This window comes from Schistocerca gregaria, chromosome 1, assembly GCF_023897955.1.
Source record: "Schistocerca gregaria isolate iqSchGreg1 chromosome 1, iqSchGreg1.2, whole genome shotgun sequence".
In the NCBI taxonomy this organism is placed as follows: Eukaryota; Metazoa; Arthropoda; class Insecta; order Orthoptera; family Acrididae; genus Schistocerca; species Schistocerca gregaria.
This window is the reverse complement of record NC_064920.1, coordinates 240673688-240693670: the sequence shown is the minus strand read 5'-3', so window position 1 is coordinate 240693670 and position 19983 is coordinate 240673688. Positions and strand designations below refer to the sequence as shown.

The window sequence follows — 19983 nt, the reverse complement described above, 5'->3', positions numbered from 1 at the left end:
ATACTCGACTTTATTACTGAAACCAGTTTTCTGAGCTGATGGAGGTGGGGAAGGGGTAGGGAAGGACACAAGGAGGGAGAAATGGGAAGAGGCAGGTCTTTGGACAGATAAATTAGTGGCTTCACAAAAAGCTGAAAAATTAAACAGGATACAACAAGAGCTGTAGGGGGAGGGTGATGTGGTGTAATGGCAACATACAGTATCTTGTTGCAGGTCATGCTCTACAGCCTTCTCTAAAGTGGTGTCACAAGAACTGAAAAATCATTTATGCTACCTGTCTCCTATTCTGACACCTTGGCCATCTTCAATCCTAATTAGTCTTCTGAATCAAAAATGAAAATGTTCAATGCATGTACTCGTTATGCAGAACCAAAGACAGAAATATTAAAATGGTTCAAGTGTAGAAAGCATTCAAATCTTAAAAATCACTGATGTAGGAATTGTTCCAAATATTTTCCACTTATATGGTTTAAGTTCCTTGTGGGGGGGGGCTTCATTTCTTAAAGTGCTGGGACACTCTGCGCCGCTATATAAAACATTTACCGTTCAAAGGATTGATAAGTTCCTTGAGACAGGTTTTTCGCAGCAACATGAAAATGTAGTGTTTGTGCAGCATCAATCAATAATCATTCTTATGTTCTTTCTTATTTCTGTTTAATTCTTTCACAGATCCATTGTGCACAAACCAAACAGGATTGCAGAGTGAGGAGAAAGCAACAGCCAATGCCTAGATTAACAAATACATTGGAAATGTACCTCTGTTGCTAGAAAACAATGATTCTGAAGCCAAAGAATACTCATGTTGCAGCTCAGGCACAATTTGTTAATACCAGCATCTACTTATTGGTGAAAGAAAAAGGGTCTAAAAAATGTAATTAGATCGCCTCAGTTCCTGCTTAAAGCTGATTTGATGCACATGTTTATGCTTGCTCTGGTAATGTACAAAGATTGTGAATATGGCACTTCCACATTTTTCTCTGATTCTGGTCTGAGTGACACAGGCCAAGAAATGATTGGCTGAAGTGCTGAGATCTGTAAGGGGCTTACAGCACACCACCACCAAGTTTGAGATTGTATTGTGTATGCATGCTCCTACCCTCTTACAGTGAACCAGCTTTATCTGTATCTGTAGTCCCATAATGAAAAGATGTTTCATGGGTTTCTCAGATATACATTATATGGGCCCAAAGCACAAAATAATGTTGTTGCTTTGTGTCGCTCAATTCTTATCTAGGGTTGACAACATAATTTAGTGTCTTCATTGTGTAAATAGTAGTAATACTTCATAATCAGACACATATAGGAAATTTTACCTGATCCTCAAGCCACAGAATGTGCTTCATGAAAATGATAATAATAAAGACTGTGAAGTGTTGGAATAGGTCATAATTGTGCAGTTAATATCTATTGTTCATATTCTGATTCTAATTTCACATTAATTAGAAACTTTACAACAGTTAAAAAAACACTACTGTCACTAGCACATGTACGGAAATTTGTGATTTACACTGATAATAAATATAAACTTAAATATTAATCAATATTTCATAACAAAGTGGATACATTATTTTTCCATAGCAAGTACAGGATGTTGAAACTTGGTTAAAAAGCATATGAGATTGGTAATTTGTTTATAAATTTGATCTTCATTATAAATTTAATTTTCATAAATATCTATTTTTCTCAAAACTTTGTTTCTGTGCTTTGAGCCAATATGGTTATCAGAATCTTAATTGTTTGGGACATACATGCATTACAAACTTTGGCATAATTAGTGAGAATGTAGATATTTTATTTTTGTTTGGGATTTATAAGCAGCTTTACCTTAGAGTGGGAGATTTAGAATGCAATATAAATTAACGGAAATGATCAGTAAAATGACTTATACATTATTGAATTACAATTTCTAAAAAAATTCTTTATTCTCTTGAAAAGGAAGCAGCATGGAATTCTACACTGAGATAACGCCTTTTAATTTAGCTTCTGCTAAAGTCACTGTTATCTCAAGTTTAGGCCAAAATTAATGTGTATCTGAGAAACTATCACAGAAAGTACTGATTTCTCATACTTAATTATCTTAGTTGCTACACAAATAGTTTGCATAGTTCAAGTCATTAGTTGTGTTGAAGGTCCCTAAACTACAGTCTTAAGTTGAAGTATGTGATCCCAAAAAATAAGTTATCAAAGTTACAGCTCGACTGAAAACAGCCAAATAGAATATTTTCTCAGATTTCCTTTCTTCATTTTTACACACACACACACACACACGCACACGCACAGTGAGAGGAGGGAGGATGGATGGATGGATGGATGGACGGATGGATGGATGGATGGATGGATGTATGGATGGAAGGAAGGAAGGAAGGGGGGGGGGGGGAGAGGGAGAGAGGGGGAGAGAGAGAGAGAGAGAGAGAGAGAGAGAGAGAGAATGAATAAAAATTAATGGTTTTAGAGAACATTGCACTGAGTCAGTGACAGTAATTAATAACTTTATTACAAAAGAGAGACAATGACTAAGCTGGCATAACAAGTAACCAGTTAAAAACCTGAGTTGCATGGGTTGTGCTCACTGCTCACAACAAATTAGACGCCTTTATTTACCACAGTACACTAGTTTTACGTGCAGCACGGTGCTAAAACAGTAGTTATTTTTAAGAAAGCATTTGAATTTTATATGCAACACCATGAGGACAATACTAATATTATTATCACTGGGGTTGTGCAAACACCAACTGTTGTATTTTCAACTGTCTGTCTGTATGTGGGTGTTGGTTTCTGCAGAAGTTTCTCAAAAAATGTGTTGTTGTTTTTGGGGTGTATGGGCACTCAATGGCAAAGTTATCAGTGTCCTTACAAACATTAAAAGAAATGAATACGGTTAGAAAGGCTAAAAACTCCAGCACACTCACTCATTCACATGCAGTGATCCACACAAGCATCCCATATCATATTCTGTAATAAAAAGGAGAAATAGTAAGAGATACTACAACAAAACAGAAGGAATGTGACAGAGGAGGCAAAACAAAGACACAGGGATATGTGACTAGCTAACCACTTACGTAAAACATGGATTAGCCAGTCACGGTATGAAACATTGCGGACATCTCCCTAAAATCTTTGGAAACAAGTTGGACAAATCACAAAACCTTAAAAGACTCACCACATTCATTTGAACGTCACTTAAAATAAAGGGCAAATCTGCTGCTGCCCTCTGGTCTGAAAAACACCGTCTAGTAAAATGTGACGCACACACATCTATACACCATAAGCACCACACACTGGAGGGTTGTCGTGCTGAATTAAGAAGCCACACATCAGAGGACTGTTGCTTTTGCGAAGGACCTCATTCCACCTTCATGGCTGAAAGGAGATATGTCATGACCAGTCAGAAGGCTTTATTAGACACGATTTGTTATCTGTCACTTCCAGCCACTTATTCTCCCATCAACGCACGAGCACCCCCACAGCGAGATGATAACATGGAGGGGGATGGCACATTTAAATAACTGAGGATCGTGACATGCCTACCTTGGCTGCTACATCCGCCGTTTCGTTTCCCGCAATACCCAGGTGACCTGGTAACTAGCAGATAGACACCACTCCTTCCCCAGCCGATACAGGTGGAGCAGGGTTTCCTGAATATTTACTTTATCTTCTAGATACAAGCATGGTAGAGCAGACAAGGAATTTAGCACTTGAAGCATATCTTATCTGCTCCAATGACTGCAAGACCACATATAATTCAACGTCAAAGACCGTAATGTCTTGAGGCAGTCATACCTTGAAGACACGAACAGGGAAAACAATGGAGCAACCAATGGATTCACTCAGTTTCGACCCATCCATGAAGACAACTGTACAGTTGCAGTGCTCAGTTAAATTGTCATAACATAAGGTATTAAAAACATGTGCAAGACTGCATCTCTCCTGTACTGTACCAAATCAAAAATTACTCTGGGCCTCTGCAGAACCATGGTGGCAGGCAGTTAAAACCCTGGATCTGGGGCTGTGTGTGCTCCACACCCTGTGACTCCAGCATATGCTGCACACGGATCCCACACGGCACTGTTTCTAATGGACAATTAGAGAAAAGGCATTCGAGAGGTGGACGAGCAACAGTATGGAATCTGAGTGAAGTCAGAGCTGCGAGAAACTTACAAGCCTGATGCAACATGGTGAGCTGCCGCCGAATGGTGAGTGGTGGTTCCCCAGCCTCGGCACAAAGACTGTGTATGGGGCTAGTCCTGTAAGCACCTGTGACTATTCTAACCCCCTCAAAGTGCATAGCGTCAATAATCTTCAGATAAGAAGGCCTTGTTGACCCGTACACAGTGCATCCATAGTCTAGCCATGAGCGCAAAAGCTCTATAAAACCAGAACAGACGCAGCATACTGTTTATGGCTATGACGACGAGAGTAACACTTAAAACACTGCCCTGAGAAATACCATTCTCCTGCACAAAACGATCAGACAGCACGTCATCAGCTTCAGCTAAAAAGTGCTTGGACCAGAAGGACTATAAGAAAATGGAGAGATGGCCACAAAAGCCCCACTGATGGAGCTGCACGAGAATACTGAGCCTCCAAGTAGTGACATACACATTACTGATATCGAAGAATATGCCGAGACAGTTATGTTTACATAGGAAACCCTCCTAAATGCTACCTCTAGTAGGGTCAGGTTGTCGACAGCGGACCGAAATCTCTGGAGTCGACACTGAGATCGGCTAAGGCATTGCCAGTCCCTTTTAACAACCAGAACAGGTGACAGTTAAACATTTACTCTAGGGTCTTTCCTACACAGCTTGTTAAGGTGACACTCCATTAACTACTGGGACATGTGCGGTCCTTTCGTGGTTTGAGAAGAGGCTGCAGAATTGCCTCTCTCCACGAGCTGGGAAAGTTGGCTATCTGCCATATAAAATTGAAAAAAAATTGAGGACAATTCCGTTTGACGCTGTTGGCAAATGTTGAAGCATGCAGTACTGGATTTGGTCACGACTGAGTGCTGCATGAAAAATCTCAAGACAATGCTGATTCCAGCACCCACATGAAGGAAAAGCAACTGTAAGACACAGAGTTGTATTATCTGAAGACAAAGTCATCCCTCTCTGCAGCCGCATGGTAGCAGCAAAACATCAGATTCTTGCTGGCATCTGTAGTGGTCGCTGCAAAATGCTCTGCCATTGTCTGAACCATGCCTCCAGGCATTGTTTGGAGACATCCATTTCAGCACTGCTGCTATTGGTAAATGACTGTGTTTATCGGAAATCCTCCTGGTAGCCTCCCACACATTTGTAGAAGAAGTGGAGCAGTTGATGCAGTCCAGGAATACTTGCCATGACCTTTTCCTGCTCTCCTTAATGATGTGTCGAGCCTTGATACTCATTAGCCAAAGCCTGTGAGGTCGTCTGTTTTTGGGCAGTACTATGGTATTTAAATCATCAAGAAGCTGCATGCCTGTCCTGGATTGCTGAGCAGCACTCACTAGTCCACACAGGAACAGGTTGCCTCCTAAGATGTCTTGAGGACTTTGTGATCGATAAGTCAACGACATAATGGATCACTTGTGTGATGCGCTCCACCCATTCCTGGATGCAGTCGCAGAATTCAAACACAGCTAGGAGGCTGAACAGCATCCAGTTAGCCCTGTTGACCATCCATTTTGGTGGCTTCTGTGCCAGTAATGCTCCATCCAGTAGATGAATGCAGAGTAGGAAGTGGTTACTGGAATGAAGACTGTCAATGACTTCCCACTGAACAGGGTCCACAAGGGTTGGAGAAAAGACAGGCTGAGAATGACCCATTAACAGCACAGAATTGAGCGAGAGTACCTGTGTTGGGGATGTACAGCTCATGAGTTGTCATGAGGCTCTGCAAAGTGCAATCCTGAGGGCAAGCAGATGTTAATCCCAGAAGACATGATAGGCATCAATGTCTTCCAGTAGAAAAAATGATTGGGGGTGTTCTTTCATAAGATCAGTGAGAGCCTCAGAGTCTATTGTATCTTTCAGAGGTGATTAAATTCAGAAAACAGTGATCCTCCAACACACACAAATTTCAACTGCAATTGCAGGTCAGTAGCCAGGAGTGGTGCATGTTATCGACAAACACAGCAGCTCCTTTCCCCAGCGTATAGCCCCATAGTACGAGGGCATCACAGGCTTTAAAATGTGTTTTCTGCTAAAACAAGCATCGGGTGGATTCAAACCCATTAATGTTCCACTTTAATATGGGAGCCATCTATAACAGGGGTTGCACTTTTATCCTGTCTTTCAGCCGGGTAGAGGAGCTCGCAATGAGTGGAGGTTCAGTCCAACATCAAGGTCCATTAGCTCTACAGAAGAATCATGAGAGACATCAGAGAGGATGATGTCGACATCATTGGACTTTTTGCTTCTCAAACCCTTTGGTGACGGATGCCTGACCTTCTTTGTCTTTGCACGGGTTAGGCTTCAGAGCCACAACTATGGCAGTGGCAGTGCTGGGCTGTAGACCAGGCTGAAGCTTTGGAGAAGCAGGGAGGTCCACAACATCGGCTACCACGGCAATGTCTTACATTCTGGGAGAAAGTGTGGGCTTTGCAGTAACTGCAGCAGCCCAAGTACACTGACAAACACAGGTACTAGTGCTAACAGTAGCAACCTCTGTTTGTGTAGCAGCATCTGAATTGGCTGTTTAACAACTGAAGCACAGAATGTAGTGAACGTGGGAGGCTGCATGACCTTACAAACCTTTTTGGCCTCACCACAGTGGATATGTTTTGTTTTCATCTCCGGTATCTCTCATTCTTCAAGGAAGACCCAGCAGCACCTACTCCAGACACGGTAAGCCACAGAGCAATTTGCACAGTTTGGAGGAGATGAACATGGGTAGCCTTACCACATTTGTCACATGTAGATTCTCCCTTACATTCAAGAGTGGTGTGCCCAATGTGATGGTATTTAAAACAGCGCATTGGGTTAGGGACATAGGGCCGCACGGTTAAACGAAGATGATCATCTTGTGGTCTTCAGTCCTGAGACTGGTTTGATGCAGCCCTCCATGCTACTCTATCCTGCACAAGCTTCTTCATCAGCAAGTAACTATTGCAACCTACATCCTTCTGAATCTGTTTAGTGTATCCATCTCTTGGTCTCCCTCTAATGATTTTTATCCTCCACGCTGCCCTCCAATATTAAATTGGTGATTCCTTGATGCCTCAGATCATGTCCTACTAACTGATCCCTTCTTCTAGTCAAGTTGTGCCACAAACTTCTCTTCTCCCCAATTCTATTCAGTACCTCATCATTAGTTATGTGATCTACCCATCTAATCTTTAGCATTCTTCTGTAGCACCACATTTCGAAAGCTTCTATTCTCTTCTTGTCCAAACTAGTTATCGTCCATGTTTCACTTCCATACATGGCTACACTCCATACAAATACTTTCAGAAAAGACTTCCTCACATTTAAATCTATACTTGATGTTAACAAATTTCTCTCCTTCAAAAACACTTTCCTTGCCATTGGCGGTCTACATTTTATATCCTCTCTACTTCGACCATCATCAGTTATTTTGCACCCCAAATAGCAAAACTTCTTTACTACTTTAAGTGTCTCATTTCCTAATCTAATTCCCTCAGCATCACCCGACTTAATTCGACTACATTCCATTATCTTTGTTTTGCTTTTGTTGATGTTCATCTTATACCCTCCTTTCAAGACACTGTGCATTCCGTTCAACTGCTCTTCCAAGTCCTTTGCTGTCTCTGACAGAATTACAATGTCATCGGCGAACCTCAAAGTTTTTATTTCTTCTCCATGGATTTTAATACCTACTCCGAATTTTTCTTTTGTTTCCTTTACTGCTTGTTCAATATACAGATTGAATAACATCGGGGAGAGGCTACAACCCTGTCTTACTCCCTTCCCAACCACTGCTTCCCTTTCATGCCCCTCGACTCTTATAACTGCCATCTGGTTTCTGTACAAATTGTAAATAGCCTTTTGCTCCCTGTATTTTACCCCTGCCACCTTTAGAATTTGGAAGAGAGTATTCCAGTCAACATTGTCAAAGCTTTCTCTAAGTCTACAAATGCTAGAAACGTAGGTTTGCCTTTCCTTAATCTTTCTTCTAAGATAAGTCGTAAGGTCAGTATTGCTTCACGTGTTCCAGTATTTCTACAGAATCCAAACTGATCGTCCCCAAGGTCGGCTTCTAGCAGTTTTTGCATTCATCTGTAAAGAATTCGTGTTAGTGTTTTACAGCTGTGTAGTTCGGTAATTTTCACACCTGTCAACACATGCTTTCTTTGGGATCAGAATTACTATATTCTTCTTGAATTCTGAGGGCATTTCGCCTGTCTCATACATCTTGCTCACCAGATGGTAGAGTTTTGTCAGGGCTGGCTTTCCCAGGGCTATCAGTATCTTTAATGGAATGTTGTATGCTCCCAAGGCCTTGTTTCGACTTAGGTCTTCCAGTGCTCTGTCAAATTCTTCAAGCAGTATCATATCTCCGATTTCATCTTCATCGAGGTTCTCTTTCATTTCCGTAATATCATCTTCAAGTACATTGCCCTTGTAAAGACTCTATATATACTCCTTCCACTTTTCTGCTTTGACTTCTTTGCTTCTCCATCTGAGGTCTTGATATTCATACAGGTGGTTCTCTTTTCTCCAAAAGTCTCTTTAATTTTCCTGTAGGCAGTATCTATCTTACCCCTACTGAGACAAGCCTCTACATCCTTACATTTCTTCTCTAGCCGTCCCTGCTTAACCATTTTGCACTTCCTGTTGATCTCATTTTTGAGACATTCGCATTCCTTTTTGCCTACTTCATTTACTGCATTTTTATATTTTCTGCCTTCATCAATTAAGTTCAATGTCTCTTCTGTTACCCAAGGATTATTACTAGCCCTAGTCTTTTTACCTACTTGATCCTCTGCTGCCTATACAATTTCATCTTTCAAAGCTACACATTCTTCTTCTACTGTGTATCTTCCCCCCATTCTTGTCAATCGTTCCCTAATGCTCTCTCTCTCTCTCTCTCTCTCTCTCTCTCTCTCTCTGAAACTCTCCACAACCTTTGGTTCTTTCAGTTTATCCAGATACCATCTCCTTTAATTCCCACCTTTTCGCAGTTTCTTGTTTTAATCTACAGTTCGTAACCAACAGATTGTGGTCAGAGTCCACATCTGCTCCTGGATATGTCTTACAATTTAAAAGCTGGTTCCTAAATCTCTGTCTTACCATTATATAATCTATCTGTAACCTTCCAGTGTCTCCAGGCCTCTTCCACTTCTTTCATGATTTTTAAACCAAATGTTTGCTGTCATTAAGTTATGCTCTGTGCAAAATTCTATCAGGCGGCTTCCTCTTTCATTCCATATCCTCATTTCATATTTACCCACAACTTTTCCTTTTCTTCCTTTTCCTACTATTGAATTCCAGTCTCCCATGACTATTAAATTTTCATGTCCCTTCGCTATCTGAATAACTTCTTTTATCTCATCATACATTTCTTCAATCTCTTCGTCGTCTGCAGAGCTAGTTGGCGTATAAACTTGCACTACTGTGGTAGGCATGGGCTTCGTATCTATCTTGGCTACAATAATGCGTTCACTACGCTGTTTGTAGTAGCTTACCCCTGCTCCTTTTTTTTTTTTTTTTTTTTTTCCATTACTAAACCTACTCCTGCATTACCCCTATTTGATTTTGCATTTATAACCCTGTATTCACCTGACCAGAAGTCTTGTTCCTCCTGCCACCGAACTTCACTAATTCCCACTATATCAAACTTTAAACTATCCATTTCCATTTTTAAATTTTCTAACCTACCTACCCGATTAAGAGATCTGACAGTTTTATTTCTCCGGATAACGATGTCCTCCTGAGAAGTCCTCGCCCGGAGATCTGAATGGGGGATTATTTTACCTTTGGAATGTTTTACCCACGGGGACGCCATCATCATTTAACCATACAGTAAAGCTGCATGCCCTAGAGAAAAATTATGGCTGTAGTGTCCCCTTGCTTTCAGCCGTTCACAGTACCAGCACAGCAAGACTATATTGGTTAATGTTATAAGGCCAGATCAATCAATCACCCAGACTGTTGCCCCGCAACTACTGAAAAGACTGTTGCCCCGCATCTACTGGAAAGACTGCTGCTCCTCTTCAGCAACCACACGTTTGTCTGGCCTCTCAACATATACCCCTCCATTTTGGTTGCACCTACAGTATGGTTATTTGTATTATTGAGGCACACAAGCCTTTCCACCAGCGGCAAGGTCCATGGTTCATTGTGGGGAGGGGTGGGGGGAAATAACTCGCCTTAATATGTTGTGGGAGGTTAGTGCTATCAAAAGTGAGGATGAACGAATCAGATCTAATTGCCTTGCAACCCTTTCCATAATATTCTGCATGTCTACAATGCCTCCCGGTGCCCATTCAATTTTGTCTCCTTTTGGGATGTCCACCATGTCTCTGCATGTCACACCACCATTACAGTAGTTTAATGTGGTAAAGAGCTCAGTGTCAATGGCATATTCCCAATTTTTTGGCCTTCTGCACATTCATCACTTGTTGGGAACTTGAGGTTTCCACGAACAGTGACCCATTTTGCAACTGCTTAATAGATTTAACTAAACCCTTTTGAATGTAAAAAGGATAAGACTTATTCAAAGCTTCCCCTTTCCTTAACTAATAAAAATACAGTCTGATTAGCAGCATATCTTCTGTTACAATGCAAACTAGAATTCTGAAACAGTTCTGAGTTGGGAGAACTGGCTACACGACCCCTCTTGTTAGAATGGGTGTCAGTCACTCTTTTTGTTGGGAGGAGGAATGAAAAATTTTGAAGGATCCACCTCGGTACCATGAACAGCTAGGGAAACTGAAATCCATCTAGACAGAGCCCCATGTGCCTAGGTAAGTCTTATACAACTGAAATGAGGTAGTTTCACCAAAGGTTTCCTGTTAATGACTGTTTCACCTCAACAGTCATCAATACGCAGCACACCTTGAGAATGACGGATTTTGTAATAGCGGTTTTTATCATCAACACAATCACTATGATCAAGTCAAGATCCCTGTTCCCTTTGACTCACAACATTTAACCATCACACCACACATGGTCACCGAAGCATGCCCAGAGGACTGGCAGCGTTTACCACTCCCCAGCTCAGAAACGCCTTGGTCACCAAGCCCCTACCCAGACAATGAAAGCTGAGCCCTTGAGGGCTTAAAAAATAATCTGCCAAGTTACACTCTTTATACCTAGATATTCACCTAAAAATTGTAGAGAATTAGCTAACAGAAGCACCGAGGTCATTTAGGAGGGAGGGAGGGGGAAAATGCAACAAAATTAACAATTATTTTGAAAGGAAAAGTTGTTGGTTACTCAATTACTTCTACAAAATATTTTAGATAAAAAAATATTGAGCTCAAATTAAACAAAACTCATGGCTACACCAGAAGTGTAGATACTTGAATTAATTTATTAAAGATAAGAGCAAACAAAGGTGTACACGGCCAACCTCAAGTACCAATGTGCAAAGTGACCAATTTTTCTTTCAATTACGTCCACAAATAATGGATCAAAGCTGAAAATTTTGCTTTATGAAAGAGTCCCTTAGCATGTGATTAAAAATGTTTAAATCTGGTGATTCATTAAGCTGATGAAATTTAGTGGTGTTAGTATTCGATAGGGAATGAACGATGAAAGGAAGCTGTTGAAAATGCTCCACAAAACTGACCATTTCAAAAATATTACAGAAACTATAATATGGAACCCACAGAGCATTGTGTTACTGTCAATATCAAATATCTGCTTTTAGAAGAAAGAGCTTCTATCCCATGACCTTGCACCTGCTCACAGTTCTTCAGCTGAAATAATGAAACTTTGTGAGTTGTACTGGCACAGTTACTGACTATATACTGTACTGATCAGATTTACCTTCACTGACATTTTCCTACACCAAAAGCTGATAAATGCATCTGTTGCATTAAATACGGAAGTCGCTGTTGAGATGAATGTATACTTTGCACAGTTGGAGTGAATCCAGCACTACAGTGAAGCTTTGATGAATGTTAATGACTAGTCTTTGAGCTCTTGCTCTTTCTCTAGTAAAAACCATAGCTACAGCAGTGTGTGTCTAAGTGATGCCTATGTGGTAGTGTATGTGAATATGTTTACTTCTGCTAAAGAAAGGGTAAGGGCTCAAAATCTTGCATGAATACTGTTTTCTGTTGCATGTTTCTAGGCACCACACATCAATCGGGTAAATATGTGTGGTTGCCTTTCTCTTATTTTAATTTGGATTATTGATGACGAATGAACTTGAATATCTAACTGTTCAAAGTTTTACCTTTTCTCTGCCCGGGCCTCCTTTGCTTCTCTTTCTTTCCTCTGCTGTTCTTCAAGTTCAGCACCTTCAAGACGCACCCTACGCCGTACTTCCAAAGTCATTGTGCGGTTCCCACCAAGTTCAATTAATTGTCGGGCTAGTGTTCCAGGTGATGTCCTACAAAACAAAAGGCACATGAAGATGTACATTGAAATAGATCCTACTTTCTACATCTGTCCTAAAGAAACAATAATGTTTCAAATAATGACCTATTCATACTGATACATTTTGTATGAATTAAAACTATGAAACAGCAGATTAGTGTGGACAATGTGTGGCTTATGAAAGAAATTAATACATGTGAACCTGGGAATTTATTAAGGAAAGCACTAATACTACAGTGACAAAATCTACAGTCGCCACACAATAAACACAATTTAAAAAGAATGGGGAGGGGGATGATGACCAGCTTATTAATATCAAGGACTAAACAGATGACAGTGTAGAAAGTATTTCTTCCAAACTACCAATCAGTTACTACATAGTAATAGTCAAAATGCAAATTATACTTGTAACTAATTGCGATACTAATATTCCTACAGTCTTGAGCCTTTGACATTCAGGGAACACTCATAAATATTTCATATTCTTATCTGGTATTTCATCATTTAAACCATTTTAACAAACTGTGTCAACAAATATATTTTTCATCCAAACACTTTTCATGTAAGTGAAATGGTAATTTAAAAATATTCTTATACATGTACACTAGCTAAACAAACACTGAAACAAATACACGCACTTCACAGAAATCACCTACAGCTTCATGCATATAAATGAGTTGACTGAAATAAAATTTGGAGGTTTTATTGTTGTTGTTGTTGTTGTTGTTGGTAATGTTGCAAGAGAAGGTTGGAAGCAAGGTAATCAGCAGCTTCTTCCCCTCTCCTATCAATTTACTACTTGAATGTTAAAGAAAACATAAATGTATCTCAAATGAAGTCTAAACAGATATCTATAAACAGTGTTTGATGATTAAGCTGAACTAGGAATTATTATGAAGTCAAAATTTGAAATTATTCTTGTGTATAAGAACTGTACATTCAAACTGTGCATTGCTGAAATTACTCAAGATTTGTTTAGTACACTCAAAGATAACCCTTTGAAGGGCAATGGGAAAACATCTTCCCACATACTTTAATGTCCTCCAGGGGCCAAAGGACTTGACATTCCCGCATCTAGCTGGTGCTGCCACCTATAGACTAGAATCAGAAACACGTGAAAATTCCCACTGCCGCCAGCAGTCACTCTGACAACAATTGATGAAGTATTATATGTCTATTGTGCTCAATCTGGTAGCATATAGACAGAGTTTTGATGTAATTTCATGATTTTGTTTGAATATCTGCATACAATGGCATTTGTAAGTCCATGGTACTTATTCAAAATTTTATGCAATTTTCTTCATGTTACCGCGTGAAAGGAATTTTCTCGTCGATTCTAAAACACCAAAAATATGTAAAATATTTTCTCCCACGGCCCAAGTTGGCCATAAATCTGGCACTATTTCAAACTTTTAGTGTAGACAATAGGCCTGTTTACTGATGTGCTATTGGGCGTATTCACTAAGCTTAGGTATTTCTCATTGCAGAATTACTTTACCAGAGAGGAAAACATGCTAGAATATCTCTTCTCACTTCCTGAGAATGCGTCAGTTTCCGGCATTGAATCAGACAATGTTTTAACTGATGAGGAAAGTAATATACTGTGAATCCACCCACATCTCCTGCTAATTTATAACAAGTGCCTTCAGTAGGAAAGAATGTTCCAGTCCATGGAGTGTGTTCAGTCTCGGCAGGTTGTCCCATAGAGAGAGAGAGAGAGAGAGAGAGAGAGAGAGAGAGAGAGAGAGAAAACGTTTTGAGTGATAGTGATGAGAAGTGCTGAAACTGATTGGGATGAAACACTGCCTCAGTTTTTAGGCATAGACTCTGTTAGAGAAAGCTTAGCATTGCCAAAGAAAGCATTCTCTGAATTATCCATATAAGTACTTTCTTGAGATCTTCAATGAAAACACCATTCAGAATATTGTTGAACAAACAAACTTGTATGCATCCCAAGAGTGACACAATTTTTGACTGAGCTTTGAAACACCTGTAAGAAGAAAGAACTGGGTGGACTTGATAGCTTCTGAGATAAAAGCATTTATTTGGTTGCTTATCATTATGGGCATCCACAAATTGCCACATTTATCAAATTACTGGAGTTCAAATAACCCTTCTGCATGTTGAATCAGTGTCAAAAGTGTTGACTCTAAAAAGATTCAATAAAAAAACTTCACCTGAACAATAATTTGAAGGCAGTGGGGAAGGATGCTCATGGATACGATAAAGTCAGACCCCTGACTGACACCCTAAATGCTAATTTCTTAGAGGCAGATTATCCGTAGATGAAGCTATGATACCTTGCAAGGGAAGATCAAGCATAAAACAATATATGCCCATGAAGCCTATACAAAAGGGGTACGAGGTCTGGTGCCTGGCTGATGCTAAGACAGGCTATCTACTGAAGTTCGAGATTTATTGTGGAAAAGGGGAGGACAATATTGCCAATATTCCCCTTGGTGAAAGGGTTGCTCTTGAAATGTGTTCATCTTTGAAAAACAGTAAAGGTATTGTTGACAACTACTTCACTTTGTACGCCTTAATGAAAACACTTCTGGGTAATTGAATATATTCTGTAGGTACCGTCAGTCAAAGGCGAGTTAAAGATACAGATAAAAGATTCAATCGTTGTGATAAAGTGGCAAGACACAAGGACAGTAACAGTTTTGTCTACAGCAACATCTCCCAAGAATGTAACATTGGTTTCCAGAAAAGGAAGAGACGGTTCCATGTGTAGCATTGCTTGTCCAAGTCCATAAGTTTGTGCAACTGTGTAATGTGCGATGTGGATCTCTTCGACCAAAAGTGAGAATGACATGAAGTTGGATGGCGATCGCTAAAATGGTGACACAGAATTTTTTATTTTCTGGTTGATGCTGCCATTGGGAATGCACACAGCAGTCACAGGAGAGCAGCTAACATTCTGTTTACAGTTGGCAAAACAATTTCTGTCAGGATTCTCATCAAGGAAACGACATGGATGTCCACCTGTACTCATTTAAAAGAAAACAGACAACATTGGTGTTCCTGCTCAAACTGCAATCTTGGTTTGTGAGTAGATCAAGTTTCAGACTGTTCCATAACATCCAATAACTGAATTTTCATTAATATTTTGTGAGTACAGGATAATTTAGCAATGATGTATATTTTTTATTTTGTTTTGCAGTGTCAATATTTACAATAAAAATTTCCTGAAAATTTAATAGTATCATTTCACGGTCCATGGGAAGCCATCTTCCCATATAAATTTTCAAAATAATGGGTTCCTAAATTTTGTTTTTGTTTTTGCATGGTATGGGATAGGTGGTTCATAACATGTCACTGAATTACAAACTGTCATCTATAATAAGTTCAGAAAAATGTGCCCATGAAAGGCTTAAAAGTATGTTGAGTGTGCATTCCTCTGATATTCATTAATATTTTAACATCTACCAAGTTGTGAAGCTAAATTTTGGTTGTCTTTATAGTGGAATTATTTTACGTTATCATTAGCATGCATACAATAAGCTGCAAGTATGTTATGTTTGTTAGACTGCTATGATATATTTATTTGTAATGTTGCTGTCTGGCACAAGCCATTGCAGTCATAAGCAAACTGATTGCAGCAAGCAGCTGCCACAGCATTTTGCCATCAAAGCCAATTTCAGTACACTGGTACAGACACCTTGTTCGCAACCAGCAATGTTACTGAAATCCAGGAAGCACCTGCTGCACTATGGCAGGGGAACTATGTGACACCTGCATGTCAATACAGATTGGCCATGGTTCATGAAGGTATTGGTCACTCTGCTAGCAAATGCCATCGAGTCGGTCACCATTGTGATGCAAGTTACTGCCGTGTGGCCTGGAGAAGCATCATCTCTTTAACACCCTCTGCTGGTGCAATCATCAACGGCTGTTATCTTACAGGTCCTGCAATAGGCCAAATGTCCCTGAGTTCCTTCAAGGCAATGATGCACTTAGCATCAAGTGTCGCCAGTTGCCACCAGCCAAAAATCAAAGGCTGGCCTTCACTGCCCAGAAGTCTCTACTTTTGTCACTAGCTACTGCTGGGGTAAGCCCTCAGCACATCCTGTTCAAGGTGTAACCATGACAATCTGTATTGGTAGCAACTGGTGAAGCTCTGAATGCCGGCTAGGAATGCTTCTCTCACAGGTAGCTCACTTGCAGGCTGCACTGAGCCAGGAGGCTGCTGGTGAGGGTATGACAACACACTGCCACCGAGGACTGTGGGTGTGACCCCTGTCCCCCTCCTGTCCGCTGGATGTGGGCAATGAAGCACTGCTGTATGCTTTACACGAGACATAAATCAACTAGTTTGCTCCTGCTTCCCTCTAGTGAATCCAGTTAGTTAAGGGGGATAGCACAGCCGCCCTGCAAGTCTACTCCTGATCTCCCATCCTCCAATAGCGTAGACACTATCCAGCAATGTTGACATGTTTACATTTGGAGTCAGAAATGCTGGTGGGGGTCTACATTTGATATTTGGCATTGACGGAATCAGAGCAACGGCAGGTCCAGCAGCAGCAGCAGCAGTTCAAGGGCAGTATGCTGCAGAAGAGTGCAAGAGTTGGTTATAAACATTGTATGGGCTTATATGGTCATTTCTTTTCTCTCTTCCCTTCCTTCACTGGTAGTATTCTATGTGTAGTTGTTTTCATTTTGGCTTCTGGTGCTGATGTTGAAATACATGGTGCTGAGTATTGAGGTTGAGGTGTCTGCCCAGGAGGCAATACAGCACTTACTCAGACAAGCAGCTCAAATGCAAATAGGGAATTTAGAATTACTTACAGAACGAAACAGGTTACCAGAGGAGACAAGGAAACAGTCCCCTAGAGGGCCTCTAACCCTTCCTTGACAGAAGTAGGATTACTTCGGTTACTTCCTTTTCTGGCAAAGCAGAGGAGGATATGTTAGCCTTCTGTGGATAACCTGGTCATGGTCGAAAGAGTATTTTCAATTCTGACTACACTCCCAAGTGGTATACAAACTGGCATTAGAATCGAGACAGCGAATTCACCTGTTTTCAGCTTTGAGATTATGCATATAAATTACTATGTCATGAGCAGATACGTGAAACCATCGTGGCTGGCTATCCGGTTCTGTGCTATGACAGCAAACAAATGCTTAGTGCAGTCATTCCAAGCTGTCCGTCGCATTCTTCCCCGAACCACTGCTGCTACTGCAGATGCACGAGTTCAACCATCACATTCGCACAACGCTATGCCATCGGTACAATGACCCAGCACCATACTTAAGCTGGGAAATGCTGCCACACCATTCGTCCATCAACAAATGTAAGTTCTGAGCTTCGCTTTTAAGGAGAAGACACTGCCTGGGCCAATGGTACCAGAAAGGTTGCTGACAAGGGAATCTCCCCATCACACCCCCTCAGATTTAGTTATAAGTTGGCACAGTGGATAGGCCTTCAAAAACTGAACACAGATCAATCAAGAAAACAGGAAGAAGTTGTGTGGAACTATGAAAAAAAAAAAGCAAAATATACAAACTGAGTAGTCCATGTGCAACAGCTAGGAGAGTGTGAGCTCAAGAGCGTTGTGGTCCCGTGGTTAGCATGAGCAGCTGTGGAACAAGAGGACCTTGCTTCAAGTATTCCCTTGAGTGAAATGTTTAATTTTTTATTTTCAAACAATTATTATCTGTCCATCCGTCCGTCCGATGCGAGGTAACTGCACCATAGTATGGGGATGCTACACCTAAACAAACATCGAAACATCCACAAGAAAACCTAAATCAGGCATGGTAGAAGAAGCTTTTTACCCATTCGCCAAGTGTACAAGTTAGGTGTGTCGACAACATATTCCTGTCATGTGACGCACATGCTGTCACCAGTGTCGTATAGAATATATCAGATGTGTTTTCCTGTGGAGGAATCGGCTGACCTATTACCTTGCGATCAAATATTTTCAGTTCCCATTGGAGAGGTACGTCCTTTCGTCTACTAATCACACGGTTTTGCGGTGTGGTCGCAAAAAACAGACACTAAACTTATTACAGTGAACAGAGACGTCAATGAACGAACAGAGAGATCATAATGTTGCAAAAATAAAAAAAGTCTACATTTATATCTATATGCTGCCAACCAATCTTTATGTGCATGGCAGTGGGTAGTCCCATTTTACCAGCAATTAGGGTTCTTCCCATGCCATTTATGCATGGATCACAGGATGAATGATTGTATGAATACCTCTGAGTGTGCTGTAATTATTCTAATCTTGTCCTCAATGAGTCACCGTTGGAATCAGCCAACTGATACAAGTACAAAATGGGTTTTGTATATTCCTAGAGTAATCATTTAAAGCCGGTTCTTGAAACTTCATTAATAGACTTCCTCGGGATACTTTACATACATCTACAAGAGTCTGTCACTCTCCCATGGATCAAATAAAGTTGTAACCATCTGTGCAGCCCTTCTCAGCATGCGTGCAATATCCCTTATTAGTCTACTAGGCATGGATCCCACACACTTGAGCAATATCGTTGAATGGGTTGAAAGAGTGATTTGTAAGTAGTTTCCTTTGTAGTCTGATTACACTATCCAGTATTCTACCAATAAACTGAAGTCTACCATTGCCGGCCGGTGTGGCCGTGCGGTTCTAGGCGCTTCAGTCTGGAATCGCGTGATCGCTACGGTCGCAGGTTCGAATCCTGCCTCAGGCATGGATGTGTGTGATGTCCTTAGGTTACTTAGGTTTAAGTAGTTCTAAGTTCTAGGGGGCTGATGACAACAGATGTTAAGTCCCATAGTGCTCAGAGCCATTTTTGAAGTCTACCATCTGCTCTACCCATGACTGGGTCTATGTGATCATTCCCAGATTTTGCTGTACTATACCATAACGTTCAGTCGCTCATAAATAAAATTTCCATGTTGGAAGCACTACTCCAGTATGCACTAAATATAGACATAATTTGCAATACTGAACATTGGCTACAGATTTCCAAACATGGTGGCTCTGATGTCTTTGTGAGAGAACAAATGAAGTTCTGTGATGCCAGTAAAAGTTATACTGACTAACTGAAAAAAACTTTGAACTTCCCATTACTAAAATGCCAGAGTTTAATTTCATAGTTATTAACATATATAGAGCACCAAGTGAAACCTGCCAGTCTTCATAAATAAACTAAAGATTCTGCCGAACAGGATCAGTACACTAAATATGAAGAGAATGCTTTGTGGGGGTTTCAAAATTGGTTTTTCAAAAGACAGCAGCACCAGAGATGCTTTGATAAATATGAGCATCACATTCAATATGATCTCCACAATACACTGCCCAACAACATTAACAGAATGCACAAATTTCATTATTGACCAAATAATCGTCTCAGCAACAAATTACAGATTCACAAGCAGAGTACTGAGCATGGGTTATAGTGACCATGAGGCACAGCTACTGTGTAGATAAATGCCAGCAAGAAGTAGCAGTTCTGAAAAAGTAGTTGAAAAAAGAACCTTTTCTGAGGATAACATTAG

At 40.5% G+C, this 19983-nt stretch overlaps 1 protein-coding gene across 2 annotated transcripts in view; it reads right to left on the bottom strand.

Annotated features, from left to right (window-relative positions):
* Positions 1–19983, bottom strand: part of LOC126338753 (probable cleavage and polyadenylation specificity factor subunit 2) — a 153550-nt gene that overhangs the window by 44441 nt on the left and 89126 nt on the right. For both annotated transcript variants that reach the window (XM_050001580.1, XM_050001581.1), the window contains exon 9: positions 12349–12504. In XM_050001580.1, the coding sequence (XP_049857537.1) occupies positions 12349–12504 (156 nt within the window). The remainder of the gene's footprint in view (positions 1–12348; positions 12505–19983) is intronic.